Source organism: Maylandia zebra, linkage group LG3, assembly GCF_041146795.1.
Source record: "Maylandia zebra isolate NMK-2024a linkage group LG3, Mzebra_GT3a, whole genome shotgun sequence".
Lineage (NCBI taxonomy): Eukaryota > Metazoa > Chordata > Actinopteri > Cichliformes > Cichlidae > Maylandia > Maylandia zebra.
In genome coordinates, this window is record NC_135169.1 from 38,405,026 (window position 1) to 38,422,052 (window position 17,027).

Sequence of the window (17,027 nt, forward strand, 5' to 3'; positions counted from 1 at the left end):
GACTGTTGTCGTTGTTGGAGCTGCAGTCGTGGTTGTGGGTGCGGCTGTTGTGGTTGTTGGAGTGGGTGTAGTGGTTGTTGGAGCTGCAGTTGTTGTTGTTGGAGCTGCAGTTGTGGTTGTCGGTGCGGCTGTTGTGGTTGTTGGAGCTGCAGTCGTGGTCGTTGGAGGTACAGTCGTCGTTGTTGTATCTGCAGTTGGAGCTGTAGTTGTCGTAGTTGGATAAGTATCACTGACAGTGATGGAGGCTGTGCCAATGTCAAAACCTGTCACAATTGAGGCTTGACTGATCAAAACATCCCTAATATCATTGTGATTTGGAACCGGTGACTCAAATTGAAGTTCCATGGTGTTGATGACTGATCCCTTCCTTTAAATGAGACAAAAATTAGAGTTTTTGAATATTTAGGGCTTTAGGTTAGTGCTCTTAACATCAAATGTCAAAATAATGAAATTACCTGAAGTCGACAACGGCCAAGGAGCGAAACGAAGGAAATGCCTTTTTGTAAGCAGGTTCAATCTGCAGTCACAAAACGATTTTCTTATAACAATGTTTATCTGTTTGTAAAAGTGACAAATTGTGCAGCAAAATATCAAAAAAGGAGACATATTAAAAGAGGAAATCTAAGAACTTTCCCTCTATAGTGAGTATTTTTGATGGTTCAGTCCAAAGACAGGACTTGCGATATGAAGTTTTTATCCTTGTGATACATCATGACTTAACCTGTCCTTTAAGATCAGCAATATCATTCCTTTTTTTCCCCTTTTTTTAAATGAGCCACTTGAGAAACAAATTTTTTGTAGCCCTATGCCAAGAAGCTCAATTCAGTTGTGTTTAATGTAAAACAAGAATACTTTGTCAATTTTTTAATCAAAGATGGTGCTGCCACGTGCAGACGCCTTCCTGACTGCTCCGCTCAGACTATGCACCTTTTTAGTTGTTTGCTTATTTTTTGCTCTGGTTTACATCCCAAAATCCTCTAGTTTTATAGCCAGAGTCCTTAGAGAGAACCCATGTTTAAATAAAGAAAACATGCAATTTCCACACAGAAAGATCCCAGAGTCAAACTTTTTTTGCAAGGAAGAAACACCGCTTACCAAGAGTCCACTGAGCTACCGTTTTGTATAAACCATGCATGTGGATTTTTTGTGTGTCAGAGGTTCAAAGCCTTTCATATTAAAGTACTTAAAATTCTGCACGCATTTTTGAAGTGTTTCTTCCTCACTCGGGGAGAGAAATGTAGTGTGTTTAATGTTGAATAAATGCAATAAAGTGAGGTTCAATGCATGAGTTTGAGATGCAAAAGACAGTAGACAGTTGAGTGAAAGAGAATATGCATCTGCGTTTGTTAAACTTCATCACTGAAAATCTTTGTTCAAATATAAAGTGCTTTGGCACCAGTAAAAACGTCTTCAAAAAACTTAAAGAAGTCCAGACGCTTTTCTTTGCAAGCTCCTTTGACTACGATGACCTGGATGACTGAGAACCTTCACAGACATACCACCGGTAAAAACAGACTCCAGAAAAAACAAGCTCAAAAACACTCGATGTATAAAGCTTAGAAAAAAAAACTTTAAAAGGTTGGAAGCAAAGGTTAAGTAGTTGACTTGTTTTTGGTTTTTTTAAAAAGTATTTTGTGTTTTAATGGGTATTCCTAAGAATTAACCTTGATATTGCTTTCCACAGAGTAGGCAAGCAGCGTTAGACAACAGTCTAGACAGCAGTGAAAAATTACCTGTTTCTTGATTGATGCAGCTCGGTTTGTAAAAGCTTCAGACGACGAATCTGACAGGTCACTTGTAAAAGTGCTTTGTATGGATCGGAAAACAACATATCTAGTCGTTGTAGTTGGTGCAGGTGTCGTGGTTGTTGGTGCGGCTGTTGTGGTTGTTGGAACTGCAGTTGTGGTTGTTGGTGCGGCTGTTGTGGTTGTTGGAGCGGGTGTAGTGGTTGTTGGAGCTGCAGTCGTGGTTGTTGGTGCTGCTGTTGTGGTTGTTGGAACAGCAGTTGTGGTTGTTGGTGGAGCTGTTGTGGTTGTTGGAGCTGCAGTCGTGGTTGTTGGAGTTGCAGTAGGGGTTGTTGGAGCTGCAGTCGTGGTTGTTGGAGTTGCAGTAGTGGTTGTTGGAGCTGCAGTCGTGGATGTTGGTGCGGCTGTTGTGGTTGTTGGTGCGCCTGTTGTGGTTGTTCGAGCGGGTGTAGTGGTTGTTGGAGCTGCAGTTGTGGTTGTTGTTGCTGCTGTTGTGGTTGTTGGTGCTGCTGTTGTGGTTGTTGGAACTGCAGTTGTGGTCGTTGGAGCGACTGTTGTGGTTGTTGGAGCTGCAGTCGTGGTTGTGGGTGCAGCTGTTGTGGTTGTTGGAGCTGCAGTTGTGGTTGTTGGTGCGGCTGTTGTGGTTGTTGGAGCGGGTGTAGTGGTTGTTGGAGCTGCAGTCGTGGTTGTTGGAGCTGCAGTTGTAGTTGTTGGAGCTGCAGTTGTGGTTGTTGGTGCGCCTGTTGTGGTTGTTGGAGCGGGTGTAGTGGTTGTTGGAGCTGCAGTCGTGGTTGTTGTTGCTGCTGTTGTGGTTGTTGGTTCTGCTGTTGTGGTTGTTGGAACTGCAGTTGTGGTTGTTGGTGTGGCGGTTGTGGTTGTTGGAGCTGCAGTCGTGGTTGTCGGGGCTGCAGTCGTGGTTGTTGGTGCAGCTGTTGTGGTTGTTGGAGCTGCAGTCGTGGTTGTGGGTGCTGCTGTTGTGGTTGTTGGTGCGGCTGTTGTGGTTGTTGGAGCTGCAGTCGTGGTTGTGGGTGCAACTGTTGTGGTTGTTGGAGCTGCAGTCGTGGTTGTTGGTGCGGCTGTTGTGGTTGTTGGAGCGGGTGTAGTGGTTGTTGGAGCTGCAGTCGTGGTTGTTGGAGCTGCAGTTGTAGTTGTTGTTGCTGCTGTTGTGGTTGTTGGTGCTGCTGTTGTGGTTGTTGGAACTGCAGTTGTGGTTGTTGGTGTGGCGGTTGTGGTTGTTGGAGCTGCAGTCGTGGTTGTTGGGGCTGCAGTCGTGGTTGTTGGAGCTGCAGACGTGGTTGTTGGAGCTGCAGTCGTGGTTGTTGGAGCTGCAGTTGTGGTTGTTGGAGCGACTGTTGTGGTTGTTGGAGCTGCAGTCGTGGTTGTGGGTGCGGCTGTTGTGGTTGTTGATGCGCTTGTTGTGGTTGTTGGTGCTGCTGTTGTGGTTGTTGGAACTGCAGTTGTGGTTGTTGGAGCGACTGTTGTGGTTGTTGGAGCTGCAGTCGTGGTTGTGGGTGCAGCTGTTGTGGTTGTTGATGCGCCTGTTGTGGTTGTTGGTGCTGCTGTTGTGGTTGTTAGAACTGCAGTTGTGGTTGTTGGAGCGACTGTTGTGGTTGTTGGAGCTGCAGTCGTGGTTGTGGGTGCGGCTGTTGCGGTTGTTGGTGCGGCTGTTGTGGTTGTTGGAGCTGCAGTCGTGGTTGTGGGTGCAACTGTTGTCGTTGTTGGAGCTGCAGTCGTGGTTGTGGGTGCGACAGTTGTGGTTGTTGGAGCTGCAGTTGTGGTAATTTGTGTGGCTGTTGTGGTTGTTGGAGCTGCAGTTGTGGTTGTTGGAGCGACTGTTGTGGTTGTTGGAGCTGCAGTCGTGGTTGTGGGTGCGGCTGTTGTGGTTGTTGGTGCGGCTGTTGTGGTTGTTGGAGCTGCAGTTGTGGTAATTTGTGTGGCTGTTGTGGTTGTTGGAGCTGCAGTTGTGGTTGTTGGAGCGACTGTTGTTGTTGTTGGAGCTGCAGTAGTGGTTGTTTGTGTGGCTGTTGTGGTTGTTGGAGCTGCAGTTGTGGTTGTTGGAGCGACTGTTGTGGTTGTTGGAGCTGCAGTCGTGGTTGTGGGTGCAGCTGTTGTCGTTGTTGGAGCTGCAGTAGTGGTTGTTTGTGTGGCTGTTGTGGTTGTTGTTGGTGCAGTTGTGGTTGTTGGAGCGACTGTTGTGGTTGTTGGAGCTGCAGTCGTGGTTGTGGGTGCAGCTGTTGTCGTTGTTGGAGCTGCAGTAGTGGTTGTTGGAGCGACTGTTGTTGTTGTTGGAGCTGCAGTAGTGGCTGTTTGTGTGGCTGTTGTGGTTGTTGGAGCTGCAGTTGTGGTTGTTGGAGCGACTGTTGTGGTTGTTGGAGCTGCAGTCGTGGTTGTGGTTGCAGCTGTTGTCGTTGTTGGAGCTGCAGTAGTGGTTGTTTGTGTGGCTGTTGTGGTTGTTGGAGCTGCAGTTGTGGTTGTTGGAGCGACTGTTGTGGTTGTTGGAGCTGCAGTCGTGGTTGTGGGTGCAGCTGTTGTCGTTGTTGGAGCTGCAGTTGTGGTAATTTGTGTGGCTGTTGTGGTTGTTGGAGCTGCTGTTGTGGTTGTTGGAGCGACTGTTGTGGTTGTTGGAGCTGCAGTCGTGGTTGTTGGTGCGGCTGTTGTGGTTGTTGGAGCTGCAGTCGTGGTTGTGGGTGCAACTGTTGTCGTTGTTGGAGCTGCAGTCGTGGTTGTGGGTGCGGCTGTTGTGGTTGTTGGAGCTGCAGTTGTGGTAATTTGTGTGGCTGTTGTGGTTGTTGGAGCTGCAGTTGTGGTTGTTGGAGCGACTGTTGTTGTTGTTGGAGCTGCAGTCGTGGTTGTTTGTGTGGCTGTTGTGGTTGTTGGAGCTGCAGTTGTGGTTGTTGGAGCGACTGTTGTGGTTGTTGGAGCTGCAGTCGTGGTTGTGGGTGCAGCTGTTGTGGTTGTTGGAGCTGCAGTAGTGGTTGTTTGTGTGGCTGTTGTGGTTGTTGTTGGTGCAGTTGTGGTTGTTGGAGCGACTGTTGTGGTTGTTGGAGCTGCAGTCGAGGTTGTTAGTGCGGCTGTTGTGGACGTTGGTGCGGCTGTTGTGGTTGTTGGAGCTGCAGTCGTGGTTGTTGGAGCGACTGTTGTGGTTGTTGGAACTGCAGTCGTGGTTGTTTGTGTTGCTGTTGTGGTTGTTGGAGTGACTGTTGTGGTTGTTGGAACTGCAGTCGTGGTTGTGGGTGCAGCTGTTGTGGTTGTTGGAGCTGCAGTAGTGGTTGTTTGTGTGGCTGTTGTGGTTGTTGGAGCGACTGTTCTAGTTGTTGGAGATGTAGTCGTGGTTGTTGGTGTGGGTGTTGTGGACGTTGGTGCGGGTGTTGTGGTTGTTGGAGCTGCAGTCGTGGTTGTTTGTGCTCCAGTCGTCGTTGTTGGAGCTGCAGTTGTGGTTGTTGGTGCGGCTGTTGTGGTTGTTGGAGCTGCAGTCGTGGTTGTTGGAGCTGCAGTTGTGGTTGTTGGAGCTGCAGTTGTGGTTGTCGGTGCGGCTGTTGTGGTTGTTGGAGCTGCAGTCGTGGTTGTTGGAGGTACAGTCGTCGTTGTTGTATCTGCAGTTGGAGCTGTAGTTGTTGTAGTTGGATAAGTATCACTGACAGTGATGGAGGTTGGGTCAATGTCAAAACCTGTCACAATTGAGGCTTGACTGATCAAAACATCTCTAATATCAGTGTCATTTGGAACCGGTGACTCAAATTGAAGTTCCATGGTGTTGATGACTGATCCCTTCCTTTAAATGAGACAAAAATTATAGTTTTTGAATATTTAGGGCTTTAGGTTAGTGCTCTTAACATCAAATGTCAAAATAATGAAATTACCTGAAGTTGACAACGGCCAAGGAGCGAAACGAAGGAAATGCCTTTTTGTAAGCAGGTTCAATCTGCAGTCACAAAACGATTTTCTTAAAACAATGTTTATCTGTTTGTAAAAGTGACAAATTGTGCAGCAAAATATCAAAAAAGGAGACATATTAAAAGAGGAAATCTAAGAACTTTCCCTCTATAGTGAGTAGTTTTGATGGTTCAGTCCAAAGACAGGACTTGCGATATGAAGTTTTTATCCTTGTGATACATCATGACTTAACCTGTCCTTTAAGATCAGCAATATCATTCCTTTTTTTCCCCTTTTTTTAAATGAGCCACTTGAGAAACAAATTTTTTGTAGCCCTATGCCAAGAAGCTCAATTCAGTTGTGTTTAATGTAAAACAAGAATACTTTGTCAATTTTTTAATCAAAGATGGTGCTGCCACGTGCAGACGCCTTCCTGACTGCTCCGCTCAGACTATGCACCTTTTTAGTTGTTTGCTTATTTTTTGCTCTGGTTTACATCCCAAAATCCTCTAGTTTTATAGCCAGAGTCCTTAGAGAGAACCCATGTTTAAATAAAGAAAACATGCAATTTCCACACAGAAAGATCCCAGAGTCAAACTTTTTTTGCAAGGAAGAAACACCGCTTACCAAGAGTCCACTGAGCTACCGTTTTGTATAAACCATGCATGTGGATTTTTTGTGTGTCAGAGGTTCAAAGCCTTTCATATTAAAGTACTTAAAATTCTGCACGCATTTTTGAAGTGTTTCTTCCTCACTCGGGGAGAGAAATGTAGTGTGTTTAATGTTGAATAAATGCAATAAAGTGAGGTTCAATGCATGAGTTTGAGATGCAAAAGACAGTAGACAGTTGAGTGAAAGAGAATATGTATCTGCGTTTGTTAAACTTCATCACTGAAAATCTTTGTTCAAATATAAAGTGCTTTGGCACCAGTAAAAACGTCTTCAAAAAACTTAAAGAAGTCCAGACGCTTTTCTTTGCAAGCTCCTTTGACTACGATGACCTGGATGACTGAGAACCTTCACATACCACCGGTAAAAACAGACTCCAGAAAAAACAAGCTCAAAAACACTCGATGTATAAAGCTTAGAAAAAAAAACTTTAAAAGGTTGGAAGCAAAGGTTAAGTAGTTGACTTGTTTTTGGTTTTTTTAAAAAGTATTTTGTGTTTTAATGGGTATTCCTAAGAATTAACCTTGATATTGCTTTCCACAGAGTAGGCAAGCAGCGTTAGACAACAGTCTAGACAGCAGTGAAAAATTACCTGATTCTTGATTGATGCAGCTCGGTTTGTAAAAGCTTCAGATGACGAATCTGACAGGTCACTTGTAAAAGTGCTTTGTATGGATCGGAAAACAACATATCTAGTCGTTGTAGTTGGTGCAGGTGTCGTGGTTGTTGGTGCGGCTGTTGTGGTTGTTGGAACTGCAGTTGTGGTTGTTGGTGCGGCTGTTGTGGTTGTTGGAGCGGGTGTAGTGGTTGTTGGAGCTGCAGTCGTGGTTGTTGTTGCTGCTGTTGTGGTTTTTGGTGGAGCTGTTGTGGTTGTTGGAGCTGCAGTCGTGGTTGTTGGAGTTGCAGTAGTGGTTGTTGGAGCTGCAGTCGTGGTTGTTGGAGCTGCAGTCGTGGATGTTGGTGTGGCGGTTGTGGTTGTTGGAGCTGCAGTCGTGGTTGTTGGGGCTGCAGTCGTGGTTGTTGGAGCTGCAGTTGTGGTTGTTGGTGCGCCTGTTGTGGTTGTTCGAGCGGGTGTAGTGGTTGTTGGAGCTGCAGTTGTGGTTGTTGTTGCTGCTGTTGTGGTTGTTGGTGCTGCTGTTGTGGTTGTTGGAACTGCAGTTGTGGTCGTTGGAGCGACTGTTGTGGTTGTTGGAGCTGCAGTCGTGGTTGTGGGTGCAGCTGTTGTGGTTGTTGGAGCTGCAGTTGTGGTTGTTGGTGCGGCTGTTGTGGTTGTTGGAGCGGGTGTAGTGGTTGTTGGACCTGCAGTCGTGGTTTTTGGAGCTGCAGTCGTAGTTGTTGGAGCTGCAGTTGTGGTTGTTGGTGCGCCTGTTGTGGTTGTTGGAGCGGGTGTAGTGGTTGTTGGAGCTGCAGTCGTGGTTGTTGTTGCTGCTGTTGTGGTTGTTGGTGCTGCTGTTGTAGTTGTTGGAACTGCAGTTGTGGTTGTTGGTGCGGCTGTTGTGGTTGTTGGAGCTGCAGTCGTGGTTGTTGGGGCTGCAGTTGTGGTTGTTGGAGCTGCAGTTGTGGTTGTTGGTGCGGCTGTTGTGGTTGTTGGAGCTGCAGTCGTGGTTGTGGGTGCTGCTTTTGTGGTTGTTGGTGCGGCTGTTGTGGTTGTTGGAGCTGCAGTCGTGGTTGTGGGTGCAACTGTTGTGGTTGTTGGAGCTGCAGTCGTGGTTGTGGGTGCGGCTGTTGTGGTTTTTGGAGTGGGTGTAGTGGTTGTTGGAGCTGCAGTAGTGGTTGTGGGTGCAGCTGTTGTCGTTGTTGGAGCTGCAGTAGTGGTTGTTTGTGTGGCTGTTGTGGTTGTTGGAACTGCAGTCGTGGTTGTGGGTGCGGCTGTTGTGGTTGTTGGAGCTGCAGTTGTGGTCATTTGTGTGACTGTTGTGGTTGTTGGAGCTGCAGTTGTGGTTGTTGGAGCGACTGTTGTGGTTGTTGGAGCTGCAGTCGTGGTTGTGGGTGCAGCTGTTGTCGTTGTTGGAGCTGCAGTAGTGGTTGTTTGTGTAGCTGTTGTGGTTGTTGGAGCTGCAGTCGTGGTTGTGGGTGCGGCTGTTGTGGTTGTTAGAGCTGCAGTCGTGGTTGTGGGTGCAGCTGTTGTCGTTGTTGGAGCTGCAGTAGTGGTTGTTTGTGTGGCTGTTGTGGTTGTTGTTGCTGCAGTTGTGGTTGTTGGAGCGACTGTTGTGGTTGTTGGAGCTGCAGTCGTGGTTGTTGGTGCGGCTGTTGTGGACGTTGGTGCGGCTGTTGTGGTTGTTGGAGCTGCAGTTGTGGTTGTTTGTGCTCCAGTCGTGTTTGTTGGAGCTGCTGTTGTGGTTGTTGGAGCTGCAGTTGTGGTTGTTGGAGCGACTGTTGTGGTTGTTGGAACTGCAGTCGTGGTTGTGGGTGCAGCTGTTGTGGTTGTTGGAGCTGCAGTCGTGGTTGTTTGTGTGGCTGTTGTGGTTGTTGGAGCTGCAGTCATGGTTGTTGGAGCTGCAGTTGTGGTTGTTGGAGCTGCAGTTGTGGTTGTCGGTGCGGCTGTTTCTGTTGTTGGAGCTGCAGTCGTGGTCGTTGGAGGTACAGTCGTCGTTGTTGTATCTGCAGTTGGAGCTGTAGTTGTCGTAGTTGGATAAGTATCACTGACACTGATGGAGGTTGGGTCAATGTCAAAACCTGTCACAATTGAGGCTTGACTGATCAAAACATCTCTAATATCAGTTTCATTTGGAACCGTTGACTCAAATTGAAGTTCCATTGTGTTGATGACTGATCCCTTCCTTTAAATGAGACAAAAATTAGAGTTTTTGAATATTTAGGGCCTTAGGTCAGTGCTCTTAACATCAAATGTCAAAATAATGAAATTACCTGAAGTTGACAACGGCCAAGGAGCGAAACGAAGGAAATGCCTTTTTGTAAGCAGGTTCAATCTGCAGTCACAAAACGATTGTCTTAAAACAATGTTTATCTGTTTGTAAAAGTGACAAATTGTGCAGCAAAATATCAAAAAAGGAGACATATTAAAAGAGGAAATCTAAGAACTTTCCCTCTATAGTGAGTAGTTTTGATGGTTCAGTCCAAAGACAGGAATTGCGATATGAAGTTTTTATCCTTGTGATACATCATGACTTAACCTGTCCTTTAAGATCAGCAATATCATTCCTTTTTTTCCCCTTTTTTTTAAATGAGCCACTTGAGAAAGAAATTTTTTTTAGCCCTATGCCAAGAAGCTCAATTTTTTAATCAAAGATGGTGCTGCAACATGCAGACGCCTTCCTGACTGCTCCGCTCAGACTATGCACCTTTTTAGTTGTTTGCTTATTTTTTGCTCTGGTTTACATCCCAAAATCCTCTAGTTTTATAGCCAGAGTCCTTAGAGAGAACCCATGTTTAAATAAAGAAAACATGCAATTTCCACACAGAAAGATCCCAGAGTCAAACTTTTTTTGCAAGGAAGAAACACCGCTTACCAAGAGTCCACTGAGCTACCGTTTTGTATAAACCATGTATGTGGATTTTTTTGTGTGCCAGAGGTTCAAAGCCTTTTAAATTATAGTACTTAAAATTCTGCACGCATTTTTGAAGTGTTTCTTCCTCACTCGGGGAGAGAAATGTAGTGTGTTTAATGTTGAATAAATCGTTAGCTTCATAGCATAATTGCCTAAGTCATTTGACTAAGTCAATGACTTAGGCACTTATGCTATGAAGCTAACGAAATGCAATAAAGTGAGGTTCAATGCATGAGTTTGAGATGCAAAAGACAGTAGACAGTTGAGTGAAGGAGAATATGTATCTGCGTTTGTTAAACTTCATCACTGAAAATCTTTGTTCAAATATAAAGTGCTTTGGCACCAGTAAAAACGTCTTCAAAAAACGTAAAGAAGTCCAGACGCTTTTCTTTGCAAGCTCCATTGACTACGATGACCTGGATGACTGAGAACCTTCAGACATACCACCGGTAAAAACAGACTCCAGACAAACAAGCTCAAAAACACTCGATGTATAAAGCTTAGAAAAAAAAACTTTAAAAGGTTGGAAGCAAAGGTTAAGTAGTTGACTTATTTTTGTTTTTTTTAAAAAGTATTTTGTGTTTTAATGGGTATTCCTAAGAATTAAACTTGATATTGCTTTCCACAGAGTAGGCAAGCAGCGTTAGACAACAGTCTAGACAGCAGTGAAAAATTACCTGATTCTTGATTGTTGCAGCTCGGTTTGTAAAAGCTTCAGACGACGATTCTGACAGGTCACTTGTAAAAGTGTCTGCTATGGATCGGAAAACAACATATCTAGTCGTTATGGTTGGTGGAGCTGCAGTCGTGGTTGTTGGTGCGGCTGTTGTGGTTGTTGGAGCTGCTGTTGTGGTTGTTGGAGCTTCTGTTGTGGTTGTTGGAGCTGCAGTTGTGGTTGTTGGAGTGGGTGTTGTGGTTGTTGGTGCAGCTGTTGTGGTTGTTGGAGCTGCAGTCGTGGTTGTTGGTGCTGCAGTTGTGGTTGTTGGAGCTGCAGTCGTGGTTGTTGGTGCAGCTGTTGTGGTTGTTGGAGTTGTAGTCGTGGTTGTTGGTGCAGCTGTCGTGGTTGTTGGTGCAGTGATTGTTGATGTTGGAGCAGGTGTAGTGGTTGTTGAAGCAGGTGTAGTGGTTGTTGGAGCTGCAGTCGTGGTTGTTGGAGCTGCAGTCATGGTTGTTGGAGCTGCAGTTGTGGTTGTTGGTGTGGCTCTTGTGGTTGTTGGAGAAGGTGTTGTGGTTGTTGGAGCTTCAGTCGTGGTTGTTGGTGTGGCTGTTGTGGTTGTTGTTGCTGCTGATGTGGTTGTTGGAGCGGGTGTTGTGGTTGTTGGTGCAGCTGTTGTGGTTGTTGGAGCTGCAGTCGTGGTTGTTGTTGCTGCAGTTGTGGTTGTTGGTGCAGTTGTTGTGGTTGTTGGAGTTGTAGTCGTGGTTGTTGGTGTGGCTGTCGTGGTTGTTGGAGCTGCAGTGATTGTTGATGTTGGAGCAGGTGTAGTGGTTGTTGAGGCAGGTGTAGTGGTTGTTGGAGCTGCAGTCGTGGTTGTTGGAGCTGCAATCGTGGTTGTTGGAGCTGTAGTCATGGTTGTTGGAGCTGCAGTTGTGGTTGTTGGTGCGGCTGTTGTGGTTGTTGGAGAAGGTGTTGTGGTTGTTGGAGCTGCAGTCGTGGTTGTTGGTGCGGCTGTTATGCTTGTTGGAGCTTCAGTCGTGGTTGTTGGTGCGGCTGTTGTGGTTGTTGTTGCTGCTGATGTGGTTGTTGGAGCGGGTGTTGTGGTTGTTGGTGCAGCTGTTGTGGTTGTTGGAGCAGCAGTCGTGGTTGTTGGTGCGGCGTTCGAGGTTGTTGGAGCTGCAGTCGTGGTTGTTGGTGCGGCTGTGGTGGTTGTTGGAGCTGCTGTTGTGGTTGTTGGAGCGGGTGTTGTGGTTGTTGGAGCTGCAGTTGTGGTTTTTGGAGCTGCAGTTGTGGTTGTTGGTGTGGCTGTTGTGGTTGTTGGAGCTGCAGTCGTGGTCGTTGGAGCTGCAGTCGTGGTTGTTGGAGCTGCAGTCGTGGTTGTTGGAGCTGCAGTCGTGGTTGTTGGTGCGGCTGTTGTGGTTGTTGGAGATGCAGTCATGGTTGTTGGTGCGGATTTTGTGGTTGTTGTTGCTGCAGTTGTGGTTGTTGGTGCAGTTGTTGTGGTTGTTGGAGTTGTAGTCGTGGTTGTTGGTGTGGCTGTCGTGGTTGTTGGAGCTGCAGTGATTGTTGATGTTGGAGCAGGTGTAGTGGTTGTTGAGGCAGGTGTAGTGGTTGTTGGAGCTGCAGTCGTGGTTGTTGGAGCTGCAATCGTGGTTGTTGGAGCTGCAGTCATGGTTGTTGGAGCTGCAGTTGTGGTTGTTGGTGCGGCTGTTGTGGTTGTTGGAGAAGGTGTTGTGGTTGTTGGAGCTGCAGTCGTGGTTGTTGGTGCGGCTGTTATGCTTGTTGGAGCTTCAGTCGTGGTTGTTGGTGCGGCTGTTGTGGTTGTTGTTGCTGCTGATGTGGTTGTTGGAGCGGGTGTTGTGGTTGTTGGTGCAGCTGTTGTGGTTGTTGGAGCAGCAGTCGTGGTTGTTGGTGCGGCGTTCGAGGTTGTTGGAGCTGCAGTCGCGGTTGTTGGTGCGGCTGTGGTGGTTGTTGGAGCTGCTGTTGTGGTTGTTGGAGCGGGTGTTGTGGTTGTTGGAGCTGCAGTTGTGGTTGTTGGAGCTGCAGTTGTGGTTGTTGGTGTGGCTGTTGTGGTTGTTGGAGCTGCAGTCGTGGTCGTTGGAGCTGCAGTCGTGGTTGTTGGAGCTGCAGTCGTGGTTGTTGGAGCTGCAGTCGTGGTTGTTGGTGCGGCTGTTGTGGTTGTTGGAGATGCAGTCATGGTTGTTGGTGCGGATTTTGTGGTTGTTGGTGCTGCTGTTGTGGTTTGTGGAGCTGCAGTCGTGGTTGTTGGTGATGAAATCGTGGTTGTTGGAGCTGCTGTCGTGGTTATTGGAGCGGGTGTTGTGGTTGTTGGTGCGGCTGTTGTGGTTGTTGGAGATGCAGTCGTAGTTGTTGGAGCTGCAGTTGTGGTTGTTGGTGCGGTGGTTGTTGATGTTGGAGCAGTAGTTGTTGGAGCGGGTGTTGTGGTTGTATGAGCTGCAGTCGTGATTGTTGGTGCGACTGTTGTGGTTGTTGGAGCTGCAGTCGTGGTCGTTGGATCCGCAGTTGTGGTTGTTGGTGCGGCTGCTGTGGTTGTTGCAGCGGGTGTAGTGGTTGTTGGAGCTGCAGTCGTGGTTGTTGGTGCTTCAGTTGTGGTTGTTGGAGCTTCTGTTGTGGTTGTTGGTGCGGCTGTCGTGGTCGTTGGTGCTGCTGTTGTGGTTGTTGGTGCTGCAGTTGTAGTGGTAGGTGTAGTAGTTGTAGCTGCAGTTGTAGTAGTTGGAGAAGTATCACTGACAGTGATGGAGGTTGGGTCAATGTCAAAATCTGTCACATTTTTGGCTTGAGTGATCAAAACATTGCTAATCCCAGTGTCATTTGGAACCGATGACTCAAATTGAAGTTCCATTGTGTTGATGACTGATCCCTCCCTTTAAATGAGACAAAAATTATAGTTTTTGAATATTTAGGGTTTTAGGTCAGTGCTCTTAACATCAAATGTCAAAATAATGAAATTACCTGAAGTTGACAACGGCCAAGGAGCGAAACGAAGGAAATGCCTTTTTGTAAGCAGGTTCAATCTGCAGTCACAAAACGATTTTCTTAAAACAATGTTTATCTGTTTGTAAAAGTGACAAATTGTGCAGCAAAATATCAAAAAAGACATATTAAAAGAGCAAATCTAAGAACTTTCCCTCTATAGTGAGTAGTTTTGATGGTTTACTCCAAAAACAGGACTCGGTATATGAAGTTTTTTTTCCTCGTGATGTCTCATGGCTTAACCCAGTGGTTCCCAAACTTTTTTTGCTAACCCCCCCTTTGTTTTACAAGAAAAATGTTCCCCCCCCCTCCGTGTGCACAAACACATCCTCCAGCCACACACACACCCATATTTTGCTCCATTGTGTCTTATTTCACACCTCAAACATTTAGTGAACAATTAAGCAAATACCAGCAATCTGCAATACATTACAGGTAGTAAGAAAATAAACTACTATCTTTTTTACCATACGTCCACACCTACAGGGGGATTTTTGAAAACGCAGCTGTTTCGTCCACACGTAAACGGCGTTTTGAATCACCGAAAACTGAAATTTTTTAAAAATCCTTTTTTGCATTTATGTGTTGACAAGGAATACAGAGTTCGTCACGCAACGTCAAAGATATGTGCCTTTTTTCACGTCACGCTGTGTGCCACGTTATTGTTTACATGAGATGAATTGCAGAATGGCAGACAGTCAGATTAACAGTATTTTGTCTCTATCTTCAGGTTTTACACGCTTACATATACACACGCAGTTACTGTCCCTCTATTTAGAAAGGCAGAGGCGTCACGGTGTAATTATTTTACATGTAGTTGTTTTTTTCCTGTATAATAATATTCAACATTGCTATCAATTCATTTTTCAAAAAATGCCTCTCTTTGCAAAATGGGTCTGAAAACATAAACAACTGTGGGATACTGTTTGTCCGTGATTTAGACAGGGAAAACAAATTGTGGCAGGATCAGCCTGATATTATTTGTATCCCACTGTAACTTTACTGTATAAAGAGCTAACATCTCCAAAATGTAGTCATTACAACAAGTGTTTGTGAACCAAAAATCAAGAATGTGGGATACTGTTTGTCCGTGATTGGAAGAGCCCAGTGCGTGCTCCCGACGAAGGGAAAACCAATTCTGCAGGGGAGACCTACCACTTGTGCAGGTGAAACCAAAGGGAACATATGCTTCACCATATTTTCTAGTCTTTGGTTTACAATGAAGTTGGTTTGGAAATATATTCAGCTATGCTTCATCTCCTGTTTTGCGTTTGTGTAGGCGCCCCGTGCTAGCAGTGTCCAAATGTTGTTTTTGTTTTTTTCCCTTTTCATACCACGCCCCCCCTGCAATGGCTCTGTGTCCCCCCTAGGGGGCGGGCCCCACACTTTGGGAAGGTCTGGCTTAATCTTTCCTTTAAGAAATTTTTTAGTCAAAGATGGCGTGGCCACGTCCAGATGCCTTCCTGACCGCTCCGCTTAGACTATGCACCTTTTTAGTCGTTATTATTATATTATATTATATTATATTATATTATATTATATTATATTATATTATATTATATTATATTATTTTTTGCTCTGGTTTACATTCCAAAATCCCTCTAGTTTTATAATCTACGATAGCAGATCACTTGTAAACATCGATGACAAGGTTGCACATTTAATCTTGGACACTTTTAAACCGGACCCATCCTGGCCGCCTGAGATACTACGCAGCGCAGTCAACAACAAAGGACGAGCCACTCACCCGAGGCGTAGAACAAATAAGCGCTGGGAGAAACGCGCTGGCGTTCAAAACAGACTAAGACAGCAGGCGCATCACGCACCACTGCCCAGCATCCTACTGGCCAATGTACAATCACTGGAAAACAAGCTCGATGACCTAAGAGCAAGAGTCACCTTCCAACATGACATAAGGTACTGCAACATTGTGTGCTGACGGAGAATTGGCTGACCCCCACCGTGCCGGACCAGACCACAACTCCATTGGATGGAGTGCTCTGTGCGGACAGAACGGCTGAGTCAAACAAAACCAAAGGTGGAGGAGTGTGTTTCATGGTAAACAGAAAGTGGTGTGATGCCAGGAGCATTTCTACTCTCTCCAGCGGCTGCTCTACACATCTGGAATTCTTGAACATTAAGTGCCGCCCTTTCTATCTGCCCTGTGAGTTCACCTCGGTCACCGCCATGTTGGTCTACATCCCACCCCAAGCGGGCATCGGCATGGCTTTGTCCGAACTACATGATGTGCTGAGCTCTGATGTGCTGAGTTTGTTTCAAAACAAGGACCCGGGCACAGCCCTCATTGTAGCAGGAGACTTTAATAAAGGGAATCTCGGAAAAGTCATGCTGAACTTCTACCAGCATGTCTCGTGTCCGACGAGGGGGGATCACCACTGGTGATATGAGTGCCTACAATGCGGCTTGATACGATGAGAGATGCCAAACGCCAGTATCAGGAGCGTGTGGAGTCTCGCTTCCACCAGGGCGACACACGGAGTACGTGGCACGGACTATGCACCATTACGAACTACAAAGCCAGGGACACTGCGCCGATCAATGCCGACTCTGCATTCACCAACGAGCTGAACCAGATCTACACCCTTAACGAGGTCAGGCAAGTGGCTAATGCTAACTACCCCCTGACAACCGAGAGATCGGTGATCAACATAGCGGAGCACGACGTCGGAGCGGCACTGAGGAGACTGAACACAAGGAAAGCGGCGGGGCCAGACATCATCACTGGCCGTCTGCTGTGCTAACCAGCTAGCACATGTGTTCACTTCCATCTTCAACGAGTCCCTGGCAAGGTTTGTGTTCCCCCCTTGCTTCAAGAGATCCACCATCATCCCTGTGCCCAAGAACTGCAAACCCTCATCCCTGAACGATTACCGGCCAGTAATGAAGTAATAAAGGTGTTCGAGAGGCTGCTGAAGAATACAATCTCCTCCTCCATCCCAGACACCACAGATCCGCATCAGTTTGCCTACTGTCCCAACAGATCCACAGAGGATGCCATCGGCAACATCCTTCACACTACGCTCAGCCACGTGGACAAGAAACAGGGTAACTATGTGAGAATGCTGTTTGTTGATTACAGTTCAGTGTTTAACAAAATAGTGCCCAGCAGACTGTTCATAAAGCTGAGGGATCTAGGACTCAACAGCTGTCTGTGTGCATAGGTGTTGGACTTCCTCACTGGCAGAACTCAGGTGGTGAGGGTGGGCAGATGCGTCTCTAACAGCATCACCATCGCTACAGGAGCACCACAGCAACGTGTCTGTGTGGCCACCCATGGCTCCAACACCATTGTGAAGTTTGCTGACGAAACAGTGGAGTTGGGCGCCATCTCCAGCAACGATGAGGTGGCCTACATGTATGAAGTGAAGAATCTGGCATCATGGTGCCAGGATAACCATCTCCAGCTGAACGTTGGCAAGACCAAGGAGCTGGTGGTGGATTTTGGAAGGAGTCAGCACAGACTACAAGCCATTACCATCAGTGGAGCTCCAGTGGAAAGGGTGCAGTCTCTGTGTCCACATCTGCTTAGACCTGACATGGTCTGCCCACATTCAGGTCCAG

General features: G+C 46.7%; 1 protein-coding gene across 1 annotated transcript; it reads right to left on the minus strand.

The window, feature by feature from the left end:
* Nucleotides 1-455: 455 nt before the first annotated feature.
* Nucleotides 456-15,634, minus strand: LOC106675476 (uncharacterized). The gene is made up of 6 exons (XM_076882237.1): nt 15,620-15,634; nt 13,425-13,486; nt 12,703-13,031; nt 5,385-5,413; nt 1,734-5,052; nt 456-517 (listed from the first exon to the last, which is right to left on the minus strand). Exons 1-5 carry the CDS (start codon nt 15,632-15,634, stop codon nt 1,834-1,836), a joined length of 3,654 nt encoding a protein of 1,217 aa, XP_076738352.1. The 3' UTR covers nt 456-517; nt 1,734-1,833.
* Nucleotides 15,635-17,027: the final 1,393 nt, after the last annotated feature.